Source organism: Pseudopodoces humilis, chromosome 2 (assembly GCF_049639895.1).
Source record: "Pseudopodoces humilis isolate 2021_Gansu_Grassland_sample_001 chromosome 2, ASM4963989v1, whole genome shotgun sequence".
Taxonomy (NCBI): Eukaryota; Metazoa; Chordata; class Aves; order Passeriformes; family Paridae; genus Pseudopodoces; species Pseudopodoces humilis.
The window spans coordinates 103695971-103722068 of NC_142201.1; the positions used below are offsets into that span (position 1 = coordinate 103695971).

Here is a 26098-nt window from a genome sequence, read left to right on the forward strand (position 1 = left end):
TTCCCCTATAAAGTTGCTTTCCTGCCCCTAAGTCTGGCAGGAATCAAAGAAATGAAATAGAGTATTTGGGGAAAAATAATTACAACAGCTTTAAAATTGGCAGCAGCAATTCAAGGGGCATGGCAATAAATTTCTTTATTTGCCACCAACATGATGGTAAACAAAACAGAAAATAGTTTCATTAAAAATTATTATAACAACAAGTTATAACAGATTTCTGTATCTTCCACAATATATACAACACTTGGAAAGGCTGATTGGAGGATATTCATCATTCAGAGGGACTGGGAAAAGACAGAAAAGACAGTTTACCAACAAACAATCTCTTAGCAGTTCAAAATATTGGCTGTTAATTTATGAGCACAGCTGTGACTTATAAACTTAGACATCTGTAGTTTCTATCCACATTTCAGTATTCCAGTGTAAAAGCTGTGTTTCAAGGCCCCCTTCCCACAGACATACACATTTAACAGATCAGAACTGCACCCAGAGATGCTCCTTTCTCATCAAGAGATGATTTAAGTATCTAAGTATACTTTTTTTTTAAGGCCAAGAGTTTAAGGTACTCAGCTCCAGAATTTCTAACTGATAATTGAAAGAACAACATGAAGAATCCATAAGCACTGTTGTTAGAAGTGACAGGAATTAAGAGGAAAATTAATAGTTCTCCTGAACACCTTAAAAGGAGCTTTGGGGCATTTGTCTGGTTTAGACATTACTGTTTCTTCATCTAAATGTGGACAAGTTGCTGCTAATTTCTAATTGACTTATTTCAAATCATGCAGAAGTTAAAGAATGGATACATTCCCTCTCTAGAAGGAGTGTAATTGACATTATTTCCACCTGATCAACATGTTCTTTTGATACTTACTAATAGACTAACAGATCTTCAGAAACAATTGTAGAACTGCATAAGGCAGCTAAAAACTCTGACTGGTGGCCTTCTCTTCCACAAATTCACCACCTGCCCTCATTTTCACAAATCTGATATAACCACATTCATCATCTTTACTGTGCACTGACCTTTTTCACAACTGGATGTTTAACTTGCCATTATTCTCCTGCACTGATTATAACTATTACTGTTATAATGACAGTATGTTATCATCCATTAAACTGTATTACATGTAATAAACATGTAATAAACATGTAATTGTATTTCTTTTCATTGCAAGTGACAGAGCAGGCAACTATCAAACACTCTCCTCATTCACTATCAGAGGATGAGATTCAGTTTTCTTTTTGCTTTTCTTCTCACTTAAGACACTTATGAAACAATTGCAACCATATTCAGAGAGCTTATATTACTTATTTTCTGATGTAACTTTATTTACTGCATCTGTACTACTTTGTAAAGTCAAAAACGCTAAATTTTGTTTATTTTGAATAATATTCCTTTAGCTCTGGTTATTGTGGCATACAGGAAACTTGTGTTACTATTTCCCATGACTGAAGCTTGGAGGTAAATCCCAGTGCAACTGCTAAACAGTTAAGTCTCTTCTGTATGATAAGAAATATTTAATACAATACTACAGATAGACTTCTACATATGAAGCAAGCAACCCTCCATACTCCTATTGATGCTCATTCTGATTACATTTACCCTAAAAGCTAAAGAAGTTTGGGCTAACTTGAGCTGAAGTGATGTAGAATATAGAACCTCAAATGACTGAAAATACATAGATATATTAAACAATTATAGTAATAATTCACTCACAGGCTATAACCAAAAATACCCAAAAGAGTTCACCCTATGCTAAAACAAAGATCAAAAATGAAGAAGGCAGCAGACAACTATTTACAAGTGTCTGAAGTACCTACACCAATGTATGCAATCAGGTCAGTGAGGGAAGTTTCAGATCACAACTACCAGTTCTAACATTAAAAAGCAACCGTATTTTTTCTTCCCCGATTCCCTATTTTTTTCAACCTTGTCTCAGCAGAGGTTCAAATTCTGAATTATAACTCACTGTACTTTAGTTCAGTTTAGTAAACAAACTTTCTTTTCAAATGCAGACACAAACCAGACCATTCCAACAGAACCAGGTTAAACTACTGGTGCTAAGAAATCCACCTCCATTCTTTCAAATTTGCCTGTACCCGCTTCTTTTTGCCATCCTATCCTCAAATTTGCATGACTGATTCCACATCTTTTCACTAGCAGAGATCCTCCAGTTTAGTAAGTCAAGACTCTAGGAAAATCTGCAGTATTACCAAGTGTGTGCACACATCTCACACACATACCCATTCTCCACGGAGCTTGAACAGCATTTGATTCAACTCTAAGAAGCCCCTAGGACCTGATGTCTGACACCAGACTGTGTTGGTACAGCTGCTGCAGGGTACCCCAAGCCCTTGACCACACAAAGGAGATGGTTCACTGATGCTATGGCTGCCCTGGGATCCAGCTGTTCACAGCCCTTCGTCCCACCACATCATGCAGCAGTCTGTTCCCTGGGGCTTTCATGCACAAGCTATTCCCAGCCTTTCCCCTTCCTCTGGCTCCCTGAGGTATGCATTATGTATCTTCAGGCTTTCAGCTCTTGGAGGATTTTAACTAACAGGAAATTCTCCCATTTTCCTGGATGGAAGCCAAATTTGTGTATTAGGAATGCATGCCCTTATTTCCAAGTCTCTCCTTTTTCAGCCATCCCTTCCTTGCTCTCAGGAAATGCCCAATTAAGATTATCTGGTTTATAACCTCACACAATAGCATATTCAGTAGCTGTGCCAGCACCAGTGAAGCAGAAAAAGATCTGCACTACTATCAGCTTAGGGAAATACTGTGCCCAAATTAGTTCCACAACAGTACTGTAAACTCTGATAACTTCCTACAACGAAAGCAAAAAGCTAAATTACACAAATGCTTTTTTTCAACAAGGCAAATCTCATAAACTGACTAATACTGAATCACAGGGAAGATAAATTTATGGGGGAAATTAGCCACCTTTTGATCTGTTTATTTTCTCCTCTCTGTAGCTTCTGCAGAAGCACATGTAAACTTCGGCTTTATTCATGGCCACATCCAAATATTTGCATTTGCAATGCAGCCACTTACAAACTCAGAAGATAAAACAACCCTTTTCCATTTCCAAGCACAGATAAAGTTGTACATTTAGGAATGAATGAGATGATCCAACCATTAGCAGGAGAAAACAGGATCTATGGCCTCACTACACAGTTCACATTCCAGTAGCACATAATGGAAATGCACTAGGGGCACCAAGCCGATTAGAAGCATGGAACACTTCTCCTATGGGGAAAGGCTGAGAGAATTGGGATTGGTCAGCCTCGAACAGAGATGGCTTAGGGGTGACTTGCAGCTTTCCACCACATGACAGGAGCCTACAAGGAAAATCGAGAGAGACTATTTTACAAGTGTCTGGAGTGACAGGACGAGGGACAATGGCTTCAAACTGACAAAGAGTATGTGTAGCAATGTATCTGAATAACTTAGGCCATAGTGTGCTCCAGCCAAACCATCTGTAAAATTTCTTATCAGACCCTCTGGAATTCCCCAAGGTTGCTGAGACATAAATTGTTCTAAAATAAGAAAGAAGAGGCTGAGAAACAAAAAAACAAGACCACAAGAACCATATAACAGGGGGCTGTCAGACACCAGGACTGTGACCAATCACATATCCTGAGAAGTGTGTGCTGAATGGGTGGACAAGATAGAGGCACCAATCAAGTAACGTGTGATTGTGTGAACAGTAGTTTTAGAATATATAAGTGCATAATGTAAAAAATAAAGGGCTTTCTGCATAATGACATTGATTCATTGTCAGAAGTCCCAAGCTCCTCCATCTACATTTAGATTGTGTATCAGGAAAAAATTATTTACTGTGAGGGTGCTGAGGCATTGGAAAAGGTTGCCTGGGAGGTTGTGGGCACCCCATGCCCAGAGGTGTTCAAGGCCAGGCTGCTGGATGGGGCTCTGCACACCCCAGCCTAGTGTAAGGTGTTGCTGCCCATAGCAGGGAGGTTGGAACCAGATGATCTTTAAGGTGCCCTCCAACCCACACCCATGATTCTGATTCCTGAGGGATAAATACTTTTATTAGAGACAAAAAGAACAAAAGAGGAAAATGCAAATGCTGGGAATGGCATCTTCACTCAGGCCCTCCAAACAAATCCCACTTTCTTATGCAACACCTTGCACTAAGACCTATTTATTGGAGGAAAACTCAAATGACATTGCACAAATACTTTATATTAAAGACAATTCTAATGAAGCTTGAGCTGCAGAGGACCTGCTAATGGCATTCCTTGCAGACAAGTAGCTAATAAACTGGTTTCCTCTGCTGAATGAGAAGAACACAGAGCTTAGAGAAATGTAATCCTCCATAAACAGGTTTTAAGTTTCTGCTACAAACAAACAAACAGAAATAGTTTAACATACAAAGGACAAGCACGCTAAAGACCCTCAATTACTACTGTGAATATAATTTTCTGCCACATTAATAATATCTCCCAGGAATAGTTAAAAGGTCCACAGACACGGCTGTACATTACAGCTTCCAGCAACACAAATACATTAACCATTTTCTAAATATGCTGTTGATCAAGTTCCAAACAGGCAAATAAAAATTAACTCCTTACATGAAAATATTGAGTTGAAACACAGGGAAAAGGTGCAGTCAGCTCCAGAAGGCTTTGTTTTTCCCAGCTCTGTCCTCAAGATTTTTCTCCATGTATGTGCAGAGTAAATATATTTATAAAAATACATAAATTAGAAAGTGATTATATGTATACATATATTTTTAAAGCACTGTTTTGCTACTGCAAAGACCAAGTTAAATCTCTGCACCAGCTCTAAGGTGTTCCTTAAAGCACAGCAGAACTGGGTTCCTTTGCCCAGCATCTGCTAGCTGAGCTTCCTTTTGTTCAGGTATGAAAAGTGGAACTTCTTACATGACATTGTATCCTCTAAAAAAAGTAGGTAAAGATATATTTTTATACACACACTAATGCAAAATACACCTCAGCTTTGGTTCAGACAAAAATCCCCTGTGGAGAGCAAAGGACATGCACAAAGACAGCAGATTTTCAGTCTGGGACTGCTCTGCACAGGCTGCCAAAATCTGACAATTACAGCAGCAGCTTGTACAAAGTGCAACTGGACTGAGAGCAAAAACTTACTTCAAGGAGCAAAAGGACACAGTGTATGACAGGAACTTTCAGCCAACCACAGCCTAGCCAAATAAAACTTTAAGAGGGAAAAGGCTTGAGTGCACTACTTAGGTGTGTACACTTCTTTCAAATATTATATGAAGGATTCTGCCTAATCACAGCTTTATGTAACCTATATTGATCCTAAACAACACACAGAATACCCTCACCAGATTTCCATGCTTTAACGGATGATTTTGCAATGAATTTCAATGTTTGATATTACGGTTTCTATGCAACATGACATCATGCATCCATATAAACACTCATAATTCTGAGCCTCATGTGTGCCCAAAGAAAAAAAAAAGGAAAAAAAAAAAGTTTTTCACTCTTGGCATATACATTTAACTATTAGCTTGAATAAAGATAAAGATTTTGAAATAAAATTTTAAGGAGAGGCTTGAGGAGTTTGATTTGTATTCTTTAACACTAAATATAAGGTAAACCCACCTCTTACAGTTATTTACATCAAACCATCCAGAAGTCAGGAGCCAAAACATCACCTGCATGGGGAGTACTCCTGCAAAGAGCAGGAAAACCACCTGCTCAGTTCACAGGGGGAAATTTTAAAATTAGTCTATGAACTGATTTATGTACACTGTTGCTTGAGTCCGTGTTTCTAGTTGTTACTTACAGCTACTCCCAAATGAGCCTCAGTGACAGGATGATAATCAAGCAACAGCAACCTTAGTACTTACTGAAAACAGAAAGGTGTCAGAAATGTAAAATTACAGAGAATTTTGAGGTGTGTGCTTTAAACCATCATGATTTCTCCACACCCTGCTCAGCATAACTGTGAGCTTCTCAATAGTAATGACAGCAGCTCTGAAATTAACTACACTAAAACCAATGAGATCTTCAGTTTCACTTAACTAGACACAAGTTAAACTTCAGGTTGTATTCACTGGAACCATCACAGGAAAATCTGCTTCACAAAAATTGCTTTTGATTCTTACATATTCCAGTAACTGTGAGAGTAATTAGCAAAAATCTCTCTGCTCCAATCAAGGGTGATTAGTTACTGGTGGCAGCAGGAGGGGTCTTTTAAAGCACCAGCATGTATTAACTGTAAACTACACATAAAATTCAGGAGGATTCCTCAAAGAGCCCACCCATGGAAAGCAGCTGGGCAGTGCCTTGGTACCAGTAGTTCACAGCCTGTCCCACCTCAACACCAAGTGACTCGCCAAAAACGTGTACAAGCCACGGCAAACTAAAGCCAGTGGGGTAAGCCAGAGGCAATGTCATACAGATAGAAAGGAGGAGGAAGCTGGAGGATGACAGATACACAGCAAACTGTGTGTACAAAAATACAAATACACAGAACCACAGGGGTAGTGGTTGGAAGGGGCTTCTGGAGATCATCAACACCCTGCTAAAGCAGGATACACATACATACATAAGAGGAAAGGCCGAGAGAAACAAGGCTATATAAAGTTAAAAAAGGGAAAACTTTGAGATGACCTAATTGTGGCCTTCCAGCACCTGAAGGGAGCCTACAGGAAAGGTGGAGAGAGACTATTTACAAGGGCCTGGAGGGACAGGATAGGGGGGAATGCCATCAAACTGAGGGAAGGTTTAGATTAACATTAGGAAGAAATTCTTTCCTGTCAGGGTAGTGAGGCACTGGCACAGGTTACCTAGAGATGTGAATGCTCCATTCCTGGGACTGTTCAAGACCAGGCTGGATGGAGAAAACTGGTCTAGTGGAAGGTGTCCCTGCCTATGGCAGGGGGTTGGAACAAAATGAGCTTTGAGATCCCTTCCAACCTGGATCATTGTGATTCTGTATTTTTACAATCCTCCTGGCTACCTTCTGTTCCAATAATTTATTTCTTAATTTTTCCTTCTGTTCACAGATATTTACCATCATGCATAAGCACCCCATTTTACAGTGTCCAACCAGGTAGCACCATCAAGACTTAAGCTTTCTCCTCACAGGAATGACTATTGCCTAGGGTATAATTTTACTGTAGCCACAATTTAAAATGTTCAGTCTTGTCTTTCTGGTCTAAAACAACACTGCCATGGGATCTACAGTTTTACACTTTGTGATATTTTCCTTTGCATCTCAATCACAGATTAACCCATCACAACAAATACAAGCTATTCTGGCTCATGTTTGATGCTCTTTACAGTCCTTTCACAGGCCTAACTCTAAAGTGGAAAAGGCAGTCCCACTAGCCCATTCAAACAATCAGCAGATTTATAGGGCTGTTTTTCTCCAAACAGACATCATAATAGCCTCACCCTGCTCTGCCTAATACAGAAGAGCTCCCAAGGAAACACCAAGCTAGCCCCTCCTAACTCTTCCACTATGACAATAAGGACAACTATTCTAGGAGCAAAACAAACCAACTCTGAAAATTCCAAGTGTCCTCAGATCAGTGGGATCCCAGGCTCCGAAATACTTATAAACAATAACACTCACAGGGGCTGTCAGATCACAAACTGCTTCCGAGGAGTCAGCTGTTTTTCCAGGCTGCAGCTCCTGCCAGTGCTGGCCAGCCCAGGCTGGTGTTGCCAGATGCTACTCATTCCTAGGAGCCAGCACCACCATTGGCCCAAACATCTGGCAAGCCAGGCCAAGCTCTCAACAAAACATCTGAGAGTTGCTCTCTGCTTTCATTGATTCTGTGCCAACTTAGTGAGAGCCAGGGGTGGGACAAGGGAGAGGATAAGACAAAGACTGCACCAATTTCCACTGGTTTCAACTGCTGTGGAGCAGCGGCCTGATGAGTTGTTTCTCTGCCATTATTTTAATCCTTCTTTTATCTAGTGAGAGAAATTGTTGGGGAAAAAGCCTCCTGCAGTCCCCATCCTACTTAGGCACTATTGCAGAAAACTTACAGCAACGGGAGATGAATTAAAAATCTCACAGTGACAGATGTGGTGCTCTAGGTGTACACTTCTCACAAATGAACATGCAGAATCAGACCCACTCCTGCATGGGCCCAAATGCCATACGCTGCTCTCCACTCCTCGCTTTAGGTGTGCACATCCAGGAGGATTTCATTTACTTCAGCTGTTAATGCCAGAAAGATCAAAGCTTCCACTTCACCTCAAACAGCTCTGCTACATGCCCTAGGTAAGTGATACCAGGAAGACTTCACAATTTTTCCATACAAAATTCAGCACAGTAGAGCAGAACAATTGTAAAAAAAAATTAAACTGCACTTTTTCACAGACAGGTCTGTATTACAAAGAGTCCACTGTATTCAATAGAAGGGACATATTTGGGGAAAGAGCTCAGCTGTCTGTTTTGAATAGGAAGGAGAAAAAAACAACAACCAAACTTTACAGAAAGCCTTTCAATAAAGGCTCTTCCGTTTAGTCCAATTAAAAAAAAAAAAATTAGTAACATGATTTCCTACAGAAGCAGGCCTTGTAATCACAGAGTGGGCACACACCCAGGCACGTCTGCCCTCCTGCCACTTGAAAGCAACTGCTCAAGGCCCCCTCCAGCATCTTGGTCTGGGGCCCAGGGATCCCCAAAAGCCTCAGCAGCACTCCCAGGCTTCCTAGCACCTTGGCCAAGCAGCATGTAGCCCTGATCACACTGCCTGCTCTTACCCACATCTTGGGCCACAAGAAGTTAAAGGAGACAACACAGAGGGCTTAGGAAGAAGAACAGAAGGAGAATACCTCCACTCCACTGCAGTGAGGTCTGCCAGAAGTGAACTCATCCCACAGCCTCAACATCCCCCTCCCCAACTGCTGGCACATTTTAAGACAAAACTACATCAGGAAAGTCACACACCACTATTTTCACCATTCAGCAAAATGATTTGATAGCTTATCTAAAAAGAAATCGTGTGAAGAGACATATTTGTAGCCTGGGGAGGGGCATGTGGGCAAGGACAGACAGAAGGCACAACTGCTTACAAGAATGAGCCTACAGATAACATACAATCACATTAAATCTGGGACAGTGTTTAACAGGTCACCTGGAAAGTGACAGGCTTCTGACAGCAGTTCCAGCTTCTGGGACGAGACAGCCTTTCCTGGGTCAAGCACCAGGAAGGTGCTGGCATGTGCTGCGTCCCTGCGGAAAGGCCATTGCCACACCACGGCCTGTGAAGGGCAGCCAGCAGCTTCCACCTGCATTGGGTAATAACCTCCATGGATGCAGGGAATGTTAGAATTTGAACGAACCTCAAACACAACAGACACAACAGTATTCAAAGACGTGGTGAGATCGCTTCCAGGGATCAGCATGTAATTTTACTGCCTCACAATTAAAGAAATAGTAAATTCAGCATTGCAGTCCACAGAGGGCAAGTGAAATTTTCTAGGCATTTTCTTCCATGGAGAAAGAAAAAAAAAAAAATTGTTTAAAGTTTGGGGGGGGGGGCACTTTTTAATGGACTTTGAATTACTTTGTATTGAAACTCACATTTGCCTCACCTCCCACAGAAAGCTGAAGGTGCTATATTCTAACACATTCCGACATGGTCTCAAGAAATCTACAACTTTGGTTCTTAAGCACTATTAGCTGTAATTTAGCCCTACCAATTTTCCCCGTGTCAGTGGTGTTGTAAGAGTATTACCAATAATGACTTTCTGCCATCACCACACACCTACCTGAAGGTTCAGAAGCTGACTTAAATAAAAGGGGTACAAAATACTCCTCTAACGAGTTCACATTTCTGGAAAATTATTTGAAACTAATTTAAATTGTGTGCTGCCTTCTTAGCAGCAGCTAATGCCAACACATTCCCCATCAAATGACAAAGATGATAAACTCTGAGAGTAAAATCTTTAATCCTTTTCTATTCAGTTAGGTCACAAAGTACTCAGTACCTTCCCTGGCCTCTAACAACTCAGCAGAGCCTGTGCACTGCACACACCCTCCACTCAGCACTAGAAGTGGGTGGCACATTTACCAGTCCCCTTAAAATCAGCCCCAGAAAAAGCTTCAAGGCAACACAGAAACTGAGCGTGAGCTGGAACTGGTGATGATGGGGAAATCAGTCTATCTTCATCATTAATAAAACCAGAGATTACCCTGTAGACCAGTAGACTGCACCCAAAAAGGCAGCCCAGGCAGCCTCAGTCGAGGAGACAACTGTGGTCCAGACAGGGCTGTCACAAGAGACATTCTGTGGCTTTCAGCATTAAGACCCATAAAACACATGCAAGACCAGAAAGAACTTTTAGAAGTTGCCAGTAAGGTGTTGGTTATTTTTAGATTCCCAAACAAGTAATGGCATACAGACAGAGAAGACTTAATTCTAGTACCCCATCAAAAAAAAAAAGTTATAAGCTTAGATGCCAAAATTAAATAAAATTTGTCAATTACTACCACCAAGTAATTAAAATATTCTAAAGTAAGAAAATTACACAGTAGTGGGAAAGTCTCTAAATGAAAAAAAAAAAAAAAAAGTCTTCAAACAGGTGGGAAATAAAATAAGAGATACAAGCAGAATTTCAAGAAAAGTAGCTGACACATGGGAAAATAGGTAATACCAAGAAGGGAAATGCCTGTGTAAGCCATCTATAAAGCTATTTAGTTGTTAAAAAAATCATATTTACAAGCTTAAAAATGTTCTCTCATATATCCCCACAGTCCTATATCAAAACAAAGCGAAAGTTAAAATCTGCAAAGTATAGGAATGCTTTCTTAGTCATAACCTAAGATATCTGGGATATAATATAGTATTCAGTCCTCTAATCAGGCCATTTATACCTAGGCACTGTGAAGTATTACGGGGAAAAAAAGTACTCTTCCAAAAACTGTGGTCCCAGGAGAAATTTCTGTTTCACAGTAACTAACTTTCAGAAGAATAAAATGAAACCAAAACCAAAAGGGAAGTAGAATAGGAGTCTGGTCCTGCCATCTCCTCTTCTGAAAAGAATGAAGAACTTCATGTGTGAATGCACACCCAGCCTTTTTCAGATACTTACTTTAAAGCACACGCACCTGAATGTAAATGAATACTATTTTCAACTTCCATGTGACACTCTCCTTTTTTTTTTTTCTGGCCTAATCCCAGTAAAAACACAGCAAAATTTAACTTTTCAAAGTGGCTTCATGTTTTAATGGAAATTTGATTGAAAATCTGAAAGTGTCATTTTTGGTTTGAGAATAGGAACAGAAATTTCAAGCACAGGTATCTGACTTTCCTTGGAGCCACCCAGCTTTGAGAAGGACAGTTATCACATAAACCATGTGTGACCTCAAGCCTACCATTTGCTATTCAACAAAAGTAAAAACTGGTTTGCAATACAGCTGCATAAATCACAGTCCAAAAGTTTTACACCTCAGAATCAGAACCTAATGTCCAGTGAACATCCTCTTCTAAATGGAGCCCTCTGCATTTTGGGGTGTAACACCAGAGAAAAGATGACAACTGGCAGCCACAGGGGGATAGAATGCCATTGTATCACAAATTCAGTCCATGGTAAGATACAAGGGTCAATTAGATTTAAATAGCTCCAGATCATGCCTTGAAAACACTTGTGCCTCTCTGACAAGCTTTTATTAAATATGTTGTTCTATGTCTGCTTACTGTAAAGATGAAAATATGCTTTCACCTGATGGCTAAAAAAGCTTAAGTCAAGCTTATTTTAAGCACAGTCTGCATTTTCTTGGCACCTAAACTTTGATAAGCTGGACTGTTGCCAATTAGTTGATAACAGAATCATTTTTAAAAAAATACTGTGCAGAGTATAATTTTTTTTCAACAAGAATCCACCAGGTAAAATCATTCAGAAACCAGCTATAAACAAAAGCATCAAGTCAAAGCTGTGCATCTCAGAATAAAATTTGTTAGAATTTGCATACCAATGTTTCCAATGCCCTTAAAAAAAAACAAAACGTGTTTTACATACACAAATCTGTGTCAGGTGATGTTTTCAAAGTTAACCCAGCTGCACTCCAGCCTTTTAGCTGTTCCACATCACATATCCTTTGGATTCCACCTCTCCAACACCCTCAGAAGGAGAGATACCTTAAAACTGTGGACACTCAGTCACAACAGTGCTGTCCCTGTTGAAGTCCCATCACCAGGTAACACCACATTTCAGGGAAACTCTCATGCTGATGGCTTTCAACATGCTCCTGAATTTCATCCTTTATGGCAAAGAAAAGCTAATGACATTTACAAAACAATGAAACTATGAAACCAAACTGAAAAAAACCCAAACAAAACAGTGCCTTCTTAAATTACAACAGTCTAGTCTGAATAGATCATTTTCATTGTGATTTTCAAATGCTTAGAATGAATGATGTTACTAAATACGTGGGAAAACTACTCTATAATTAAACAGATGAGAACTCAGAAAGCCTGTCACCAACAACTGAAGTCATCACAGTGTCCAGCTCATGGCATTTTGTGTCAATCTATCCCTTACACCATCTTAGGACACAGTTCTTCCTTCACAGCATTTCACAGCAACCTCAACATTTTGAGTCAATGTTGCTTAACATTTCATTCACATTAAAGCTCAAACCCACAGATTCTGCCCACAGGAAAACTACTGTGTAGTTCTGTATGCTAAAACCACCCCTCTACCAGAAGATAGAGCCCTGTCAGTGTCAGCAAGAGTCAGCACACTCCCACAGCCACTCCAGAACACAGACTGATGTATTTGCCTCAAATACTGAGGCAGGGAGGCGTAACCCTCCACAGCCAAGAGACACTTTATCCACTTTTGAAAAATGGGTTGGTAACAGAGCACAAAGGTGGTATGGACAGGAACATTCAAAAGAAGTTTCATTAAAATTTTCCACTAGTGGTCTGTAGAGCTCTTAGTCAATTGCAAGTTTTGAAGTCCTACAGAAATCTAGCAATAATAAAAATGTAAACCCTGCAATAAAACGAGACAGAGCAAACTGCAATGCTGGAAGAAAGCAACATTTTAGGTGGTCACCACAGCACACACTACAGCTCCTCCTGATTTTACCTGCAAGCTTGGCTGAGGTGTGCAGGCACAATACAGTTTATAATAACATCTATATTCAGCACAGTATTAATGTAAAGTAACATGGAAAAATCTGACACGTGCTGTTCAGAACACACTGTGTTGCCAAAGTAAGAGTTACAAGTGTTCACAAAAAACAGCAAGAGATAGCATTCCTCAACCTGAGGAAACAGCAAAAAACATTTCCTTTTGCTTGGCACAAAGCCTGAGCTTGTACCTTTACTTGGCACAAAGCCTGAGTTTGTACTATCATGGAAGGTATGCTCTGCAAGAAGGCATCTCCCCACCTCTTCTCTCCTCCAGCCCCACAGCTACAGCATTCTCTTCCTTTCGTAAATAATAAAAAGGATGAGCTTATAGAAAGCCCTCAACGTGCATGGTTTTGCATGCAATTAACTCCTGTGATCCACATTATCAGCTTTTCCCTATTAATTATGTTTGACCACCCATTAACCAGAACACTGGACATATCACAGTCCCAAGGGGAACAGAGGGAGCTTTCATCCCATGTATCACACACTCAGCTCCTCGGCAGAAGTCACATGTGAGTGACATTAGATTCGCTTGACTACTGAAACTGAACCCATTTTCACTCCAGTCTAATGTTTTCCACTCTTGGCAGATGTTGACTTCTTTAACAGCACCCCAACTGAAAAAGTGTAATCATCATCTAACAAAAGCCATCTCTATTTCATAATGTGAAAAAAAGACTGAACTCTACCCTGAATTCATAAAGTGCTTCTGAAATACATTGTCACAAAAGTCACTCCTACATTATTCACCTAATACTCCAACTTGTGATTTGAACCAAGATGCTACACTACCCCAGGCACAAGACAACAGGCCCCTGCTGAGAATCTGAATTCTTTCAATTTAAAGGTGTCCAATTGCTGACTGAAGACCATCACAATGTGATGACAACACCAACTTAGTCGCCAGGGTTTGATGGGAAAGTTTAATAACAAAGCCACCTAAAAAAACCTCAAGCATAACAAACAAACAAACCCAAACAAACCACAGGACAAAAAAAAAAAAAAAACAAAAAAAAAAAACACCCAAAAAAACTATACACACACAACCCTTCACTATGACTCAAGGCAATCTTTCAAAATTATTTGAAAATAATCACAGTTATCACAAGAGACCTAGAAAGTGAAAGCCATCAGGATATTTTCATTTCCAAAAAATCTGCCCCCACACCTGTGGCTTTTCTACTCAGAGACTCTAAGTAGAAAAGACGTTTCTCTCACAGGTCCAAGCAACACACACACACATACAGGGCACATACACACACACCCTTCAGATTTTTAAGAGTTTTGTTCCCTAACAACAACAGAAAATCAATTAAAAAAAACCCAAAAATACAACCAATTAAAGAAAACCAAAAATTCAGTACTTTAAAGGAATTTATTCCTAAATGAAAAAATGTAAGCAAAGACACAGCTCTTAAGCTTTTTGTTTACTTTTCATGCTAAAGAATACCAGGAATGTCACATTTGACTCTTGACCAGCTGGGAATTGAAAATCAGTATCTTCACTAGAGAAAATGAAGAGTGATATTATTTTAATATATCTTTAGGCACCTCTGGGCACCTCAATAATCCCCCCTGCCACTGCCAGCAAAGGCTGTAAGGGGGTGACTGATGCAGCTCCTCAGACAACTCCTGGCACAGGTGAGTGTCAAGAGATCTTCCCTGCTGGTTCTGCAAAGATCTGGGCCCAGACTGAAAAGGCATCCTCCAAGTCCCCTGGGGCTTCAGGCTGATTTACCAACCTGGCCACTTGGTCCCCAGAACCTGCAACATCCCTCAACATCACCATTCACATCACTGGAGCTATAGACCCAGCTTCTTGGGGACTGAAAACCTGGGCTGTCAACTGGGTCCTTCAGCAAGGAAGAGAAGACTTAGCCAGAAACAGAACAGATATTCCATCTTTTGTTCTACCTTTCATTCCCCTTCAGTAACTCAAGTCCATGGACACCAGCTGAACTCACAGAATTAACATGGACACCACAGATCTTAGGCACAAGAGTGTAAGAAAGGCAACTGTTCAATTATCCTTCCACTTATCACTTTTTAAAATGTGAAATACTTTTCTATTTTAAGACATCGGTTATTTGCTTTTCTGACCTTTTCATAGAAGCTGATGGGTTTTATCATCGCTGCTGCTCATAGTAGCTGTCAATATAGGGTTATCCTAAAAATATTGGGGGGGTGGAGGGAAGAGGAAATATATGTTAAGGATTTATTGCAGATATTTTAAAATAATACTACAAAAGGTTTCTATAAACTTTACATTTCCATATTCTGAAGCAGTATTTTTCTTTCAAGGTGTAGACTGAACATATTTAAAGACATTATTTCAGACAAATTCTAATGATATTACTACACTTGTAAACTCCTGCAAGCACAATCTAAATTGTTACTGAATTTCTGTGAAAGGTTTTCTGAAAATAAGTTTTAAACTGTTATTAAAGGTTTCATAACAGTGCTGATTCATATCATATTACATCAATAAACATAACCCTCCAACATTCAGCAAGCTTGCATAGATAATAAACAACAACAAAAAAACCCAAAAAAAAGAAAACAAAACCAAAAAACTGACCACACACACCTCCACCCACTCCCCCCAAAATCCATCAGAACAGTCACAAAACCAGAAGGCATTCAGCAGACCAGTTTGACAAGGGCTTTCAAAATTACTTTGAATCACTGGCCTTTGCACCTAACTCTAGCTTTCAGAAATACCAACAGGAATCTGTGTCAAAGGTGTAACTACAAGTATTTTAAAGTTTTTTGATATGAACTTCTTAAATACAGAAAAATATGTGTATATTTAAAAGTATAGCTCCACAGTACTTCAATTAATGTTTGTATATTAGCTCATAGTTGGTGCAAACACTTTCAGAAAACCAGTGTTGCTATTGTGCTCATCCTGGACAAAGAGGTACTAAAGCTCTGGGTACCAGCACTGTAACCCCCCATATTTAAGCCCTCCAAGCCCACCTGTCACACAGTCCAAACACAGCTCCTCCCCCATTCAAGGGGCAATGCAGAAACCATCCTCATTCCATGACTCAGAGGCCATTTCTCAGGTGTAGAGGGACACCTGCATGTTGGTCACAGGCAAGAGTGGCTCTGGCCTCCTGATGAGAGAGGGAGCCTGCAGCCTCTTGGATGCACCAGGCAACCCTGAACTCAACTTTCAAAACACAGAGATTTTAAAGGATTGTGTTTTAAATCCTTGGAAGGTTGCCACCTATTAAGATAGGGGAAAAAATAATTTAAAAAGAGTACACAGCTCCCAAGATACATTCTTTGTGTACCAGATGCTCAGTAGATACTTTGCAATCAGCTCCTGCCATTCAGGACAGTACCATGTCAATTGGTGGAGACATGACTACCATCATCTGCACAAAGCAGCTATTGCTGTTAGGAAAAAAAAAATACCCAGTGCCCTATTATTAGCTAAATTTTAAATAACTATATCAAAATTATGGGACAAGAACAGCAGAAGCACACACGAGCTAGCTCAATTTTCGCCTTTTTACCCCAAAAACAGCAAGAGAGAAGAATTTAGTATCAGACCTTGCTTTATGCAGGCACTACTTCAAGTGGTAAATATCCTTAAAAGTTTGTGCTTCTTTGAGAAAAAGAAAAATAAGCTGAGATGACACAGCTCTATTCTACTATTATTCTACTGTTCCTGAGATTACACTGCCAATGCACTGCTGAATCACAGGTCTGAAATAACAGTGGGTGTGGGAAACCCAAGGACAGATAAAACAGCCTTTAAATCCATGTATCAACCAAATGCCAGGCTCTCTCCAGAAGCAGTAGAACTTGATAATACACATTGCTGAGAGGCCAGCTAAATGCCACCAATTAAAACACAGCTTCTTCAATATGCTGTTCCGAGATGACCATCACAGTAATTATCAGAGCTGAGACAATGCTAAAACACATTTGACCTCCCCACATCGTAACTTCCAGTTACCAGAAAAATCACCATTCACCCAGCCCCTGAACTCACTGTGTAGGGGACACTGGCTGAGGAAAGGATCTGCACAGTACAAGGGGCAGCCTGGAAAGATCTTCCTTGAGAAGGAAAATTGTTGTATGCAGGCACCAGCTATGCAGGGCTTCCTGGAATAGGGGAAATCCTGCAACACACATGGCTTAGTTCCTCAGGAGCAAAATGCCTGACAGAACAAAAAGAATTGGACGAGACAGAAATACAGACTGGACAAAACAAGAAGCTGCTTTTTTTTTAACTTCTCATGATTACCTTTATTCATATGCTTTAGTCTTACTATGGACATTATCTATAACCTTCAGACACTGAACAATGTCAGAGAAGCACACAAGGGCCATGAGCAACAAGAATAATATGATTAATTATTTGCTCCAGGACATAAATTACAAGTTTTAACTAAGGATCAAGATGACCAGTAGAAATGAAAGAAAAAATTTCTTTTGACCTGATGCAGCTGCTTTAACTACACAATAAACTAAAGACAGCTTCCGTGGGAAACAGGCTGTCTGTAGTCAGAGCATTTATTAATACAAACCTATATCTCCAAGTGCTGCTGAAGTTTGACACACACTTCCTGTATGATGTAAGAAACCATCTGATGAACAATGTTAGGAACCACAGATCCGAATAAGGTATGCTGATGACTCAGGCATCTCTTGTAAACTCAATATATTTCTGCTTGTATGTGGTTTCTTCACACTAACAGAAAACAACTGTAACAAACTTTGAGGTCTCCAGAACTCCCTTATTTGTGGAGATTGGGTTTTTCCTCTTTCAAGGGAAAACAGTAAGTGCTGTGGTAGCCTCTCCAACTTTCATCCACCCCATACATCAGACCACTGCACCTTCACCATTTGCCTTCCTACATGCAAGTATCTGATCAATGTTTAAGTCTGTCATCCAATTAGCTAGTCATTAGTCTCACTACGCAATGAGATACTCACTTTGGAGTCAAATAAAGCTTTTTTACTAAATACTTTTAAGATTTGCCTTTCCCTCATTCCCTTAATGCATGCAATTAGGGATAAAACAGGTAACAGGCAATTGCAGGTAATGATCAAATGTTTCAACGGAAATAATCACAAAAATATCCATGCCATGAAAAAACCTTGATATTTTATTCTGTTTCTCTAGACACTTACAAAAGTGACCATCTACCACATATGCTGATTACAGCTTCAGAATTACTACTAGCTCTATTTTTTACTGCTGCATGGATTACCTGACATATACAGCAATCAATCTTCAACCTCCTTTTGGACTTATCCTCGATTTGAAGATCAAGTTAATCTGAACTACTGACCCACAAGCAGTAGTTTAGCTGAAAACTAAGGATCCCTCTAGTTTAGCTGAAAACTAACATTTCTCCTTCAGGATTGTTGTCAGAAAGCACAAATAGGCAGCACTGATCAGAATCCAGAATGCACTATGTAACAGAGTATATGATGATAGATTAATGATATTATATTGATTGAGTCAATAATGTGATAATTATGATATATTTAGTAACCCACTGACAATAGGTTTTGTAAAACACAAACTTGCTCGGGAAAGTTGTCATACGCACAGCAGCAACATCAGTTTTCAAACACAGCAGGCACATGTAGCAGAAAATCTGCTACATTAACCTTCAAGCACACCCCAGCTGAAAACAGAGAGGAACAAAATCAGCCCGTTCAGCCCTTGCCTTCCTGCTGAAGCAGCCAAAATCACTGCTAACTACTTCCAACTATGAGAGCAGTCCTCGGCCAGACACGCCCTCCCTCCAAAAATGCTTCTTAAATGCGAGTTGTACCACTTTAATCAATTACACCCTAATCAACACATTCCCTCTGTCCACTCTTAAAGCTGCAGCCATTTAATTACCACACCGACTATACCAAAGCACATACACCTTTTTCCTCTTACGAAGGCACCACAAGCCATTAAAACATTCATACAAATCCGGGAAGAGGCAACAGTCATACCACTAACCAGAAGAGTTGCGTTAACCTACAAGTTACCTTTAAAATGTTTTAAAAGCATTGCAATTTAATTTTAGACAATCCTCTTGACAGTTCAGTTCAAGCGAATGAAAAATTCAGAAGGCATCCTTTTTTTCTTCTTTTGACAGAGTAACATTCTCCGTCGAGTCCTGGCGCACAGTAAAAGACTGGACGAGTCCCTAAACCCGGCACTTTTTCACTCCAGCAGGAGCGCGTCACTCGCTGGAAATAGCGTTCACCTTTGGCAGGCGCGGATGCCGGCGCTGCAGGGTTACGCCGGGCATGTGCAGCATCTCCCCCGGGCCCACGGGGAGCTCGGCCGGGACACTGCCCTGTTCCTCCTGCCCAGCCCCGGTCCCGCTGCTCTGCCCGGCAGCCTGCGAGCGCAACAGGCCCGCTCGGGGCCGCGGGGAGCGAGCCGGGGCTCCCCCGAGGGTAGCGCCGAGCCCGCGGCCGGGATGACCTGGGGCCGGGCCGGCAGCGGCACCCGCTGCGGCTCCGCGGCCCCGGGAGCGGCGGGGCCCAGGCGAGGCCGCGGCACGGGGAAGGCCCGGGAGAAGCTCGGCACGGGCGCGGGGGGGAATGGCGGGGGCCGGAGCGGGCGCGGCCAGGCGGGGGCGGGGGGGGGACGCGGAGCCTCTCCAGGCCGGGCCCCGCCGGACACTCACCTTGGCGGCGCCGCCGGGCTGCAGCACGTTCTGCTCCACCGTCATGGCCCCTGCTCGGCTCCCGGCGGCGCCCCGGGCTCGGCGGGTGGCGGCGGGGCCGTGCGGCGGGGGCGGCTGGGCCGGGCCCGGGCTGGGCGAGCGGGGCGGGAGGCGGGGCGGGAGGGGGAGCCCGAGTCACCGCCCGGCGACGGGGCAGCGCAGGCCCGCTCCGGCCCCGCGGCCACTCCCGGAGCGCCGGGCGCCGCCCCCGGCCCGGCTGCGGCTCCCGGCGGCCCCGCCCCGCGCACCTGCCCCGGGTGCAGCCCCCGCCCGGCCCCTTCCCCGCCCTGTCACACCGCCCGCCTCCATCTTGGGAGCTCCCGGCGGGAGCGGGGCGGCCGCGGGGGCCCGGCGGGGCCGCCCCGCTCCTCCCCCCGGAAAAGGGGTCCGCGTACTTCGTGGGCTGCAGGGGCGGCCACGCCGCGTCTCCTGGGAAGGCGAAGTTTGCCCCGCTGCGGGGCAACCGAGAGCGGCTCGGACCGGCGCCGCTTTCCAGGGGATCGCCAGGGAATTTCTGAGCCAGCGCTGGTTCCAGCGCTGTCGCTGCTCGTAGCGACAAAAAAACCGTATCACCAAATGAATCACAGGATCGTCCGGGTTGAAAGGGACCTCTGGAGATCACCTGCCCCAACCCCCCTGCCAAGGCAGGGTCATCAGGAGCGAGTGACACGGGAATGTGTCCAAGTGTGTTTGGAGTGTCTCCAGAGGAGACTCCACACCTTCCCTGGGCAGTTGCTCCAGTGCCCTGCCACCCTCAACAGAAAAAAGTTCTTCCTTGTGTTGATGTGGAACTTCTTGTGTTTTAGCTTATGGCCCTTGTTCCTTGGCCTGTTGCGGGGTCCCACTGTTGCTGGGCCCCACCATCTTCTTGGCACCCGCCTTGGAGATCTTTGTATGCATTAATGACGTCCTTGTGCAGTCTCCTCTCCAGACTAACCAGGCCCAGCTCTCATCGTAAGAGAGATGCTCCAGACACTTAATCACCTTTGTAGCCTCTGCTGGGCCCTCTCCAGGAGCTCCTTGAGGAGCCCAGAACTGGACGAAGTAATGGTGAATCCTAAAGTTGCAGATCTTCCCTTTCCCTGAGGTTTGGCTGGGTTTGACTGGGTGAGCCGTGAAGTGATGGTGTTCAGCATTGAAATTGTACAGAAATGTCATTAACAGGTTGGGTGGGGGGCAGGCAGGGAGTTGGTCTTGGCAGCCCACAGTGAATTTTGGCAAACAGTATTAAGGAAGAAATTGTCTCTCTAACCCTGCTCTGGGGTGTCAAGGAAAGGATGAGAAAGGACTCTGCTCTGGGCATCAGCACAAGCAGGGCAAAGAGACTTGGCTGACCAAAACACATTTTTTCCACAAGCAGGTCAAAGGCAGGAGAGAAACCCACCCCAGGTTTTGAATGCATGCCCAGTGCATGGTATCTGTGTCACAGTTGCATTTCCATGGCTGGCAAAACTTTGTAGGAAAAGCTGTGGAGAGCAGCACAGTACTGAGAGCCCCAAGTACCTAAAAAACATGAGCTGGGAGCCTAATGCAACAAAATTAATTGCGGCTACTGCTTGTCTGGCATGCACAGTTTTTATGACTCTGTAATTCAAAGGCCCTCCCCTCCCCACAGTAGAGCATGGATCTTTTTAAAACTGAGGTTATCAGGTAATAACATCACTGGAAGATCCTGTACTTTAAGTAAAACACAAGCACAGCTCATGACAACCTGCAACGACTGCTTTATTTCACTGTAGCTTCTGTGCAGGAGATGTTGCAATGTAATCAATATTTGTACTTCTCAGGTTTGTTGCCCATATATTGTATCAGTTTTAATGTTTTTTTCCTTTTATGCTGCAATATGCGAGGCGATTTTTAAAATTAATGTTCCCAAAGAATTTATTGTGCAAGAAAGGATGCAGATAATATAATGGGATCAGAAATGGTTTGCAAATTACTTTTATGGAGATAAGAGCAGAAATTCTCTCTGCTCAGACTGATGGCTACGTGTAAGAAAGACAACAGTAGCAGCTTGGGGTTTTTCTTATGAAACTTTTCTGTAGCAGTTTTGCAGGAGTGCTAGTCCAATTCCTCTGTCCTCTTCCAATATATAATCATGCTTTTTCTTATATATTTTTACAGCTTCTTCACTGTGTTTTTGACATGTGCTATGTTCAGGTAACTTGCACCAAAACTATTCATGATTTACATAATTTGAAAATATTATAAACAAATTAGCATTTAAATTAAATACATTTGTCTTGCAATATTTTTTTCACGTGTTTTCACTGTTTCATTTAATAGCTTTCCTGTGTCCAAAAAATAAAATAAGTCCAAAAAAAAAAGAAGAAATCACACATTTTGTTCAGCTCTCTTTAAATCAGGATAGGATGACAAAGTAACACCTTCCATTAAATTCCCCTCTCTCAATAAAATTATCACTTTTAAGGGCTCTGGCTTCCTAGCTTTCTTTAAAATAAAAAATAAAAAAAAAAAAAAAAAAAAAAAAGGCTGAGTAATCCAATCCCAAGATAGGGATTTGCCACTGAAATACATAATCTGAACCACAGCCATCCATGAGGATTCTGTCATACTTACAGTGTTGCTGGGAAGCAGAGGGAGCAGAGTTCCCTGTTCTGTTTGCAGCTCAAGCTGTCTATGAAGTACATTGAGCACAAGACTGGAATTTTTAGGTCATCAGAAAACACTAATGGTTTTGTCAGGCCTACAGTTTAGGAAGAATATCTATCTATCTATCTATCTATCTATATATATATATGTATGTGCATATTTTTACAGAAGTTTGTTGAGTTTCCCCTTAGTTGCTCATCACCTTTCAACAATATTACAGGGTTTGGCTGTTACCAAACATGGTTTGGTCATTAAACAATCGGTGACACGTTGCACAAACCTCTGCCTCCAGCTGCTTGGTCCCCTGAACAAAGCTCCTCTTCTTCTGCACATCCTCCTCACCAGCAGTGCTGGAGAAGCAATTCACCTGAAATACAAGAACAGGTTCCCCTCCCCCCTAAACTGGTTGTTTTCTTCTGCTAGATCAGTTCCCCAAAATGGTTCACTGACTGGCTGCAGGAACAGCTGTGCTGGCCCAGAAGAGAGGGTGACCCAGGCTCAGTGATGGTACCCATCAGGTTTCATTTCACCTATTTCTCAAATCAGTAAGTGACCATGCCTTCCTGATCTGCACACTGCCAGCTGGAAGGAAAACCTATGCCTGCTCACAAGAATCCTTGTTTTCCATTTTTTGCAAAGAGCAGCCAAAACATCAGCCAACCATAAAACACTTTAGCTCATGTTTTATTGTATACAAAGACCATGTACAACAAGCTCATTATTTCTCTCTATTTTCAATAGACTTGGCTATGTCTTTAATTAAGTGCAACATTTATTTAGGGCTTTAATTAGACTGTGACTGCATAAGTTACAGCTGGGGAAGTACAAGTCAGGACTTCTTGGTTTTCTTTTCCCAAATGTGTAACCTGCTATATTTGAGATGAAAAAGCACTACTTTAGAAAGTGCAGTGAACAGTACAAACACAGGTTTTGCACTTAACCCTGGACAAGAGCGGACCTGGATTCACATTTATAAACCCCATCTTGGGCACTTTCACCTGGGCCTTTTGGCTCTGCAGTAAATAGTTCAGCCAACTGACAAAACCACAGCCATTCAAGCAGCTTTTATACCACTTTTTATGACACTTTTGAAATCATCATTTGGCAACTACCCTCTGTGTCACTGGTAACCATTCAAGCATTGCTTTGGCACCTGCAAAATTTCCTGGTGGTTATCATCGAAGAGAACCAAAACAGAAACTAACCAAAGTTGTAACTCAGGAAAGAGAGCAATCGTCTTCTGAAAGCCTTTTGAAAATCTGAAAGTAAAACTAAAATGATGTGAATGTGGGTTTTGTTGCTTTTCAAAACACAACTTCATATTCCATTGTTAATTGCCCTTAAAAATTGAAAGGTCCCTGACCTCCTGATTGCTTCCTGGCAGCAGATGTCTGTTCACGTGCCTTCCTAAAGTCAGGTGCTACATTCAAAATAAAAATTCTCAGACTTAGAGTCCTGAGTTCATGTAATTGCAGCTGAATTCCACAGAAATTATGGATTTTACAAAAACTTGGTTAAAGTGTCCTTTTTACCCTAGCCATCTTCACATCTTATTTACTTTCTTGACCACCCTTGTGCATTGATCATACTATTTCACACAGCTTTCCTGAGAAGCCATAACATTTTTTTGTATGTGGCTGAAAGTAATTTAGAGCCCAGCAACGACTCACAGTCCTTCTAATAGGCATCACCCAGTGTTTTTCAAGGAGTAGAAAGTTACAGAAGTGTTTCAAAAATACTTCTTTCTGTCATTGAACAGGTAACTCATTTAAACAAGCATGTTTCACAACAAATCACTATTTCCACTGAATTAATTTTAAGCAAAATGAAAATTAACATTCCCCCTGGTTTAGACTTTACCTAATGATTACTTATAATGGTTTTTTTAAAACGATTTCAGCTCAAATATTAATAATATTTAGCACCATAAGTGTGTAACACTCATACTTCAAGGTCTAAACAATTTATTTTGGATTACAAAGTAATCAAGACAGTTCTAATTTTTTTTTTTTTCCCTATTCTTTGCATTTATTTTTTTGAGTGGCAAACTCCCTATTTTTCTCAGTCATTCAACTTCTCAGTCATTTCTTACTTTTTGTTGAAGCAAATGCTCAATGATTCTGGTGACAGCCTATCACAACTCCTGGACAAGATTCCCATACATGCAGTCATGTAAATGCATGCTGCACTCTTCCTTAAATGAATAATGACAGACAATTGCTTTCTTAGCCAATGGTCTATGTGGATAAACAGGGTTGTTCTCCATCAGGATCCTGCAATCCATACATAAAACTAGGACCAGCCCAAAATTCCCATGTTTTGCTTCTGTCATTTTGTCACCCACAGTCAAAGACAGAGAAATTAAAAGGCACAGACTGCAGAGCATAATTTCACATAGGTTTCAGGTATTGATTTCTTGAGGTGATATTAAAATACCTCAGCTAGATACCCAAGTTCCCTGTCCTAGGTATGGAATGGCCTTGGATGCTTCAAGCTGGGATGTACAACATCCAGCAACCTACAGCCTTCTAAAATGCTGAGAGAGGCACATGCCTAATATCCTACTGCTATTATTACAACATCCTACCCCTGCTACGGACAGGGAAGATACTTTTGAATAGCTGGGAAGATGCTTTACATAAGGATTCATGTTTCACAACTAAAGCTTAATGATCCTTGCTCAGGTCCAACCAGCCCATGTCCTAACCACAGCCTGGTCTGCAGCCTCCTTGTCTGGCCACTCCTCTGGAATGAGGGGAATGTGGACACCAAACCCCTGACAGTGTAGGAGGGAGCAGCACTCAAATCCTCCATCTACTGGGACAGTACTCTAAATACGAGGATGTTAAATAAGGAACAAACATCATTACTGCCTCCCTCAGTGGCTGTATTTTTAAATGAAGAACCCAAGGCTCTGCATGCCACGTTGATTCATCCCATCAGCATGCTCGGAGCTCAGCTATCAAGTGCTCTCTGGGAAGATGAACTGGGGAATACCACTGCTTCCCATTTAGGGAATGCTCCTAGGTATTCAGCCCTGGCAGGGTTGAAGCATACACACAGAAAGAGCTTCCTCAGCACTTAGGAAAGTTTTCTGATAACTGTTTGTTTGTCTAAAAATTTAGATGTGAGTTAACCTTTTTTTTTTTTTTCCTTTATAAATCTTAATTTTCAGTCAACTCAGCTGTAGACAAGCAGTTTTCTATAGACCATGGTGGGCATTAGCACAAGTTTCATTGTATTCATCTTGTAAAAAAGTTAAGGAAAGACCAGGCAGTCCCTCACAAGTGACTATGACTTCCATAGTAGGATTTAATTACAGCTATTTTTTTTTTCTCCCCAAGAAAGGACTTTAATAGGATCATGCAGGATTTTTAAAGCCTTAAATTTTCATGCCCTCAGCCTATTTAAATATATTTTTTTAACTTAAAGCTCTCAGTCTGAATCACATGAAACTACTGAGTAAAAGGTGTAGAAATTTCCTCAAAAGGAACTGCATGCTTACATTTTTACATTCCCTGAGTGGTTTCCTCTCTTTTATATCTAGTTATGGGACAACATGTCATTCATTTTCTTAAAAAAGTTTCAGTTTGGTTTGTATCTTATTACTGACTGTAAGATATTATATTTAAAAAGCAGATACAAAATATCACT

The 26098-nt window shown here is 41.6% G+C and overlaps 1 protein-coding gene across 3 annotated transcripts in view; it reads right to left on the reverse strand.

The window, feature by feature from the left end:
- USP25 (ubiquitin specific peptidase 25) overlaps positions 1 to 19907 on the reverse strand; it is a 90621-nt gene extending 70714 nt beyond the window's left edge. For all 3 annotated transcript variants that reach the window (XM_014253582.2, XM_014253581.2, XM_014253580.2), the window contains exon 1: positions 19793 to 19907. In XM_014253582.2, coding sequence (XP_014109057.2) covers positions 19793 to 19837 — 45 coding nt within the window. In that variant the 5' untranslated portion in view covers positions 19838 to 19907. The remainder of the gene's footprint in view (positions 1 to 19792) is intronic.
- Between the last annotated feature and the right edge of the window lie 6191 nt (positions 19908 to 26098).